The 7,758-nt window shown below is 37.8% G+C and overlaps 2 protein-coding genes across 2 annotated transcripts; both read right to left on the bottom strand.

Moving 5' to 3' along the window:
- Window positions 1–404: 404 nt before the first annotated feature.
- LOC122067426 (malonyl-coenzyme A:anthocyanin 3-O-glucoside-6''-O-malonyltransferase-like) lies at window positions 405–3,983 on the bottom strand. Its single transcript, XM_042631277.1, has 2 exons — window positions 3,647–3,983; window positions 405–2,113 (listed from the first exon to the last, which is right to left on the bottom strand). The coding sequence occupies exon 2, from the start codon at window positions 1,960–1,962 to the stop codon at window positions 523–525; it is 1,440 nt and encodes a 479-aa protein (XP_042487211.1). The 5' UTR covers window positions 1,963–2,113; window positions 3,647–3,983; the 3' UTR covers window positions 405–522.
- A 1,552-nt stretch (window positions 3,984–5,535) lies between these two features.
- LOC122067425 (phenolic glucoside malonyltransferase 1-like) lies at window positions 5,536–7,013 on the bottom strand. Its single transcript, XM_042631276.1, has 3 exons — window positions 6,387–7,013; window positions 5,961–6,012; window positions 5,536–5,844 (listed from the first exon to the last, which is right to left on the bottom strand). Exons 1-3 carry the CDS (start codon window positions 6,837–6,839, stop codon window positions 5,582–5,584), a joined length of 768 nt encoding a protein of 255 aa, XP_042487210.1. The 5' UTR covers window positions 6,840–7,013; the 3' UTR covers window positions 5,536–5,581.
- Window positions 7,014–7,758: the final 745 nt, after the last annotated feature.

Below are 7,758 nucleotides of genomic sequence, written 5' to 3'. Positions count from 1 at the left end.
ATAAAAAATTACATCGATCATATTCAATATACTAGGTGCAAGGTACAAATTGATTCTCTATGTTTTGATTTGAATTCGTGTTCTAATTGCCTGTATGGGAACCTATTAGGGTCGACTGTGAAACCCTAAACAGTCTAACACAGCTAAGAGAAGATGTGTTATTTCTGGCGCACTCTGACTGATTTTGATAACCTTGAACAAATTAACATCCCTATAGAAATGGAGTAAGTGGGAGAGGCATTCCATTGCAATGATAAAGATATAGGGGCTCAACGAGCATCATCCAATGAAACTTTTACTCACCTATGTATTGGGACCTTTTGTTTGTGTCCACCACACCACATCATGGGAAATTCAAATTGGTATATGTTAAAATGTTTTCATACTCCCAAGCAATAAAGATGGAAAACAAACTGTGCATCCGTTTTATTTTTTATGCATAACAATATAAATTTGGCAAACATGCCCATAAAAAGTCCCATCAGATGTAAGAATGGACTTTGTTTAGTTCATAACAATCTCTCAGGAAACATTAGCCTGAAATTTGTAGAAGAGAGAAGAAAAAGAATCCATTTGGAACTTAGGGAAAGCCACCCCAACTTCTACACTGCCTTCTCCATCTTTGCAGTCATAAAGTGAGATAAGTCTCCCACCAACTCTGAGTGATTCATACTTCTTTGGCCTTCCCCACCCAAAATCTGTATCATATATTCTATACTTAGGTGACCCTGCAACGGCAAAAGGCTCCTTAGCTACTGCTGCACTCATTTCAGACATCAAGTAATCTGCCCCTTTCAACACTCCATCATCCAATCGCTTCTTTATTGCCTTTGTGATCGCTTCTGATGCTATGCTGATCCCATGTTCTCCCAGTAAGTCACTCCTTTTTACTGTTGCAACGCAACCTGTCAAGCAATTTCCAAAATATGTTTCTGGAACTGGAGGATCCAGGCGATCCCTGATGCGACAGTCCATAGCAATGAGGAAGATCTCCGTATCTTCACTCTTAGCAGCAGGACCATCGATTGATCTCGATTTTATTGAGCAAACCCATGTGTGAGCACAAATTATAGTGTATGTTGATAGATGGGATGTGGTGATTGAGGTCTGATTCTCATCCTTCTTTCGTATAGCCAAGATCCATTGCCTCAGTTGCTCGACATCATTTTGGTTCATAACAAATGTTGCTTGGACCATATCAGATGGGACCATAGGGTTGTTTGAAACCTTAGAACTTTTCTGTTCAATGGTTCCTCTGATTTTTTTTATCTCATTCAAGTAAATCGTCTTGAGCTCCTTCTGGTCATTTATTACATTCCTGTCAAGGAATGGCAGAGAGACTGGTGACAAAGAAACAACTCCTGATCTAGAAATTGTTGCCCACGACTTCATGAAGTGGACAAGGGTCCTAGCATCAAGGGCTACATGACTAGCAGTTACTCCGATGCAAATGCCAGAGTTTGGAAACACAGTTACTTGCAAAGCCAACAGTGGAATTGAGAAGTTGGGATCAACAATGGATGACAGGGTAAGCTTGGGGACAAGACAATGGAATTGATTAACATCTCTTGCATGGTTTCCTGAAAGATGGTAGAAATCACCATCTGATTCTGCCAAGGTTAGGGAGACTGAGTCTCCATCAACATAACAGAACTCAGGCTCTGATAAATTTTGAGGCCACACTAGATGCCCGGCGAGTGGATAGAAGTATTGAAGTGTGAGGGAAAGTGAGTGTTTAAGGTTGGGAAATATGGCACTTCTGAAGTGGTGCATAGAGTAAGAATAGTCATAAAAGAAAAGGGCCTCAACAAGGGGATAGGGAGGTAACCAGAACATGTCGAAGAAGGTGAGGGGAAGGATCTTGTTTCCGAGACATCCTGGTGGTGAAGAGATGTTGCAGTGCTCCAGTAACTTCACTGGATTAGTATGAGCCATGTTCTTTGAAGTGTGTACACTCTCCATTATGTATGCACTTCACAGTTGGAACCCTAAGATAAAGGTTTGGTTCACCTTTCGGCATATGACCAATGAAACTTCACTAAAGTAGAAAGAAGGCACTTGTTTTGCATGTCCAAGGGATGTAGAAGAATCTTATGGTCTATCTATCTGATACCTGAAACAGGAAATATTGAAAAACTTACTTGTTAGATAAATCTTTTGCAAAGAAAGCAAAGACCTGACTGACCTTTTATAAGTACATATATTGTGTTTTATTGTCGAACAACTTCAACAAATTAAATGAAAAAAAATGTATCAAATGGGGCTTTCAATTCATTACTGTTCCTGAACTACAAATTTTGTGAGACATCGTGCTTAATTCTGGAAAATAATGATAATATTTCCAGGACACCACACAATGGGTAGTAAACAAGACAGCATCAGTGAACAATTTCTTAAGTAGCCGAAATTAAATTATAATTTACTCAGAAAATATAAGGCAAGCTTGTATTATACTATTCTGTTCTGTAAAAAAATTAACAGAAGGTATTCGTAATTCAGCATTTTTTTCAATACATTTCTTTGACTCTAGCAAAAAATACACATTTTGTCTTCAAAGAATGTAGCATTTGCATTATTCAGTTATAATTCATCATATGTGCTTAGATTACAAAATGTTCATTGAAAACTCACAGCTGTAAGTAGGCCTCTTAGTGTCAAGCATTCAACTCAATTCAAGTGACTAAGCCTCAATTATTTGGAAGCTTCCATGATGGCTGAAGTAAATGAACTTTTAATCATGAAAAGGCAAAGAGGCCTAGTTGGGCAACGGTGCACCATATGAAGAAGAAGAAGAGAGACCCAAATAGAAGCACTCTTGCACTTGATCAATCAATATACAATCAAGACCAAATGAAGTTCCATTGGAGAAGAAATCCATGAATTAGTTATACATGTAACAATTCAAGCTTTTACAGATTGTGATGGCTGATATTTTAGTTCTGAGGCACTTTAAGCTCAAGACTTGTAACCGAAGAAGGTGGGGCTACCGAAAAAGGTCTTCTGTAATACCATTAAATAAACCCTGGTAAGGAATTGGTGAATGCTAATCCTGGTCTACATCATAAGCCCTGTAAAAGTTAGAAGGATTTTATAATGTCCACTATATATAAATCTGGAAGGGATTTTCAGCATACTTGTTCACAATGATCCATCAAATATTTTCTAATAAGAGGAATTTAACTTTAGGGATCTGCTCTTAGAAAGGTGGACATTATCAGCATATATGGGTTGAAGGGACTTCTTAGCTCTTGCCACCATCTCACTACATAACTGGCCAGTTACAGGAAGCAATAGAAGAGATTGAAAGGAATAGCTTTCTAGTATATAATTTCATCTAGAACTAATTTTCCTGATCTTAAGGGAACTAAACCTTAATTTCTGTGAACTAATTTTCCTGATCTTAAAGGAACTACTATAGATTTCTGTGAGCTGATAATAAATAGTTTGATGCTGTTAACCATATGTGGGATTGCCAATTCCCTTGCTTTAATAGGACCTGTAGAAGTAATATCTGATATATAGAAGAAGAAGAATAAGGAAACTAAGAGGTAAAACTAGAATGATTTTTCTTAATTGGATATCTGGAAACCTTACTAATTAGTGGAAGAAAACTGGTATTTAATGAGAAAATAAGTGCTGAGCTCACCTCTGCTATTTTCTTTCTCTTCTTGCAGACCAGATGTAGAGCAGCTCAGATTGGATTTTGATAGTAGAAAACAAGCAGAGAGAAAGAGAAATTCTTCTCTTCTTTCCTTAAGAAACAAGATAACTACTCTCTCCTTCCAGCTCTAGAGAGATAAGGAAAAAAGTAATAGTCTAATAGATCAGCTAAAAGAAGAGAAACCGTTCGACTTCCCAAGGTCTTATAAATTAAAAAAATTCGACTTCCCATTGTAACCGGTGAATCGGATTGAGAATTGACGGATTGTTGTCTGAATCAGCTAGGACCGATTCTAATTTCTGCCGATTTAACTTTCAAATCTAGATATTCATGCCAAGATTATTCTGAATCGATGGATTTTTAGATCAAATAATTGATCGTAGGGTTCTTGGGATTGATTCCTGTTAGTTAATAGGAAAAATAGGAGAATGCTTGTTCTACCCACTTCCCAATGTGCCCTTACACCATTTATTCTTATTTTAACAAATCCAGATCGATCTGAATCAGAATAGACACATGCAGACTTCATCACCCATTCATGTTTCTAAAACCCTTCATAAAGTGGGGCCAAGGTGACTTCTATTCAGTGGATGTCCTCAGTAAGTTGGAAAATGGTATGTTTATTGTTTCAAATATTACTACCCTTAATACAAATACCGGAAAAGAAAACTAGAAATAAATAGATAAATAAAAACAAAAAATGGAAGTATGTAATTTAGAGGCGACTGCCCATCCGAGCTAATTATGCCATTGCAAAAGTTCCTTTGCTTTACCTATTTGTTTATAGGGAAAAATTCATTTTCATTGGTTCAACCTTTATAAATTTGTCAAGGTGATTTATATATTGTCATGTACAATGATGATGCTGGTAATTCTCACGGTTGAATGATCATATTTTTTAGATAATCACGTATTAAACTTAGAATCTAATTGAATTAAAAGCTCTTTAATATATAGGTATACATTCCATGTACATTTGTTCACATATTCTACTACTCTGTACCTTCTCTTATTCCTCAATTTTTAAAATCTTTGTTTTGTCACCTGATAAACAATATTTGGACTGAAATTTTTATGTGAAAAGACCTTGTAGTCTACTTGTCCTCGGTGTGTGGAACTTTATCCAATCCACGACATGATAATAGTTGAGCATTATTGGTCAGCTTTGGGCAATAGAATGCTATCTCATTGGCACACATACACACTAATGAGTGGACCAATGGGAAGGTGCAGGAAAATATTTTCAACACACCCACTATGTTTAGGTGTAGATACACACTAGCGAGTAGTATTCTTTCATCCATCAAAAGCTGAAGCTACTACGGCTACTATTTAATCATTTCAGCCACCAGAAATTTCTATGCAAGAGGTTATGTTAAGACAGGGTAAGCCTGCAACCTCTGGCAGCATGAGTCTACTCAACATAAGAAGCGAGGAAGCGACATTAATTGATGCCGTTGATGCTGACCTTCCTCTGGGTATCATCGTTACACCATCAGAGTTGCAAACTTCTGTCTCAAAGAACTGCACATCCTGGTTCAGAGTAGCTTCCAAGTTGGGAAAAAAAGGGGGGGGGGGGGTTTGGGGGTGGGGAAGAGACAATACTCAGAAATTATATGAGTGTGAGTACTTAGCCTAATCTGAAAAAACCCCTCTGTTATCACTCACTATTAGTTAATATTTAAAGCTAGGATATGTTGCTCAGCTCATCCCTTAATCAAAACATTATAAAGCTTTCTGTTCCAAGGGGAAGCTCTGTTGATACTATTAACCTACCAGAATTAACCAGGTAAACCATTTAACAACAGCTCATAGTGTCTATGCATCAGGTTTCAATGCTTAATTGTGTAATGTGCAAATATTCCCTCACAAAGTCCCATCATATATGAGAATGTAATTTATTTAAAACATAACAATCTCTCAGGCAACATTAGCCTGAAATCTGTAAAAGAGAGAAGAAAAAGAATCCAATTGAAGCTTAGGAAAAGCCACCCCAACTTCCAGGCTGCCTTCTCCATCTTTACAGTCATAAAGTGAGACAAATTTCCCACCAACTCTCAGTGATTCATACTTCTTTGGCCTCCCCCACCCAAAATCTGTATCATATATTCTGTACTTAGGTGACCCTGCAACTGCAAAAGGTTCCTTAGCTGCTGAACGACTAGATATAAAGTATTCTGCCCCTTTCAACACTTCCATCATTGAATCGCTTCTTTATTGCCTTTGTGATCGCTTCTGCTGCTATGCTGATCCCATCTTCTCCCATTAAGTCACTCCTTTTCACTGTTGCAGCACAAACTGTCATGCAATTTCCAAAATATGTTTCTGGAACTGGAGGATCCAGGCAATCCCTGATGCCGAGGTCCATAGAAATGGGGAAGGTCTACATATCTTGACTCTTAGCAGCAGCACCATTGATTGATATCAATTTAACTTAGCAAACCCATGTATGGGCACAAATTATAGTGTATGTTGATAGATGTCATGCAGTGATTGAGGTCTGATCCTCATCCTTCTTTCGTATAGCCAAGATCCACTGTCTTAGTCGCTTGACATCGTTTTGGTTCACAACAAATGTTGCTCGGACTATGTCCGATGGGACTATAGGGTTGTTTGAATTCTTAGAGCTTTTCTGTTCAATGGTTCCTCTGAGTTTTTTATCTCACTCAAGTAAATCGTCTTGAGCTCCTTCCAGTCGTTTATTACATTCCTGTCATGGAATGGCAGAGTCTGGTGACAAAGAGACAACTCCTGATCTAGAAATTGTTGCCCACGACTTCATGAAGTGGACAAGGGTCCTAGCATCAAGGGCTACATGACTAGCAGTTACTCCGATGCAAATTCCAGAGTTTGGAAACACAGTTACTTGCAGAGCCAATAGTGAAATTGAAAAGTCAAGATCAACCATGGATGGCAGGGTAAGCTTAGGGACAAGAAAATGGAATTGATTAACATCTCTTGCATGGTTTCCTGAAAGATGGTAGAAATCACCATCTGATTCTGCCAAGGTTAGGGAGACTGAGTCTCCATCAACATAACAGAACTCAGGCTCTGATAAATTTTGAGGCCACACTAGATGCCCGGCGAGTGGATAGAAGTATTGAAGTGTGAGGGAAAGTGAGTGTTTAAGGTTTAAGTATATTGTCTTTGAAGTAGTGTGTAGAGTAAGAATATTCATAAAAGAAAAGGACCTTCACTAAGGGATAGGATGGCAACCAGAATAAGTCGCGGAAGGTGAGGGAAAGGATCTTGTTTACGAGAGATCCCGGTGGTGGAGAGATATTGCAGTGCTCCAGTACCTTCACTGGATTAGTATGACCCATGTCCATTGAAGTCTGTACACTGCATTATGTATCCACTTCACAGTTGAAATCCTAAGATAACATAAAAAAAAGGGGGGGTTGGTTCACCTTTTAGCATATAAGATCAATAAAATTTCATGAAACTAACAGGTGAACAGGCAAAGGGATGTAGAAATAGCTTATAGCCTATCTACCTATCTGATACCTGAAACAGGAAATATTGAAAAAAATACAAGTAGATACTATTCAAAAGAAGGCAAATGATGAGCATTGCATAAAAACTCCATGAAAATTAGTACATATTACAATTCAAGCTTTTACATATTGTGGCTGATATTATAATTCTGAGGCACTTTAAGCTCATAGAGATATCCTCCAAGGCTAGTAGTGCTCTAAAGTTGTAAGTGAAGAAGGTGGGGTTGCCCAAAAAGGCCTTCAGTATTCCCAGTGAATAAACCTGGTAAGGTATTGGTGAATTCTAATCCAGGTCTATATCATAAGCCCTGTAAAGATTAGGAGATTTTATAATGTCCAGTACATATAAAACTGGAAGGGATTTTCATCATACATGTTCAAACTTCAAAATGATCCAAAATATATTTTCTAGTAAGAGAAATATAGCATATTGTGATCTGCTCTTAGAAAGGTAGACACTATCAGTATATATGGCTTGCCCCCATCTCACTACATAACTGACAAGTGACAGGAGACAAGTGACAGGAAAACAACTAAAGAGATTGAAAGCTATACCTTTCTAGTATCACAGGGTGGTGTTTAATATTTTTCCCTAAATTT

This window comes from Macadamia integrifolia, unplaced genomic scaffold, assembly GCF_013358625.1.
Source record: "Macadamia integrifolia cultivar HAES 741 unplaced genomic scaffold, SCU_Mint_v3 scaffold2897, whole genome shotgun sequence".
NCBI classification, from domain to species: Eukaryota; Viridiplantae; Streptophyta; class Magnoliopsida; order Proteales; family Proteaceae; genus Macadamia; species Macadamia integrifolia.
The sequence above is the reverse complement of the archived record's forward strand: the minus strand, read 5'-3'. Positions and strand labels throughout refer to the sequence as shown.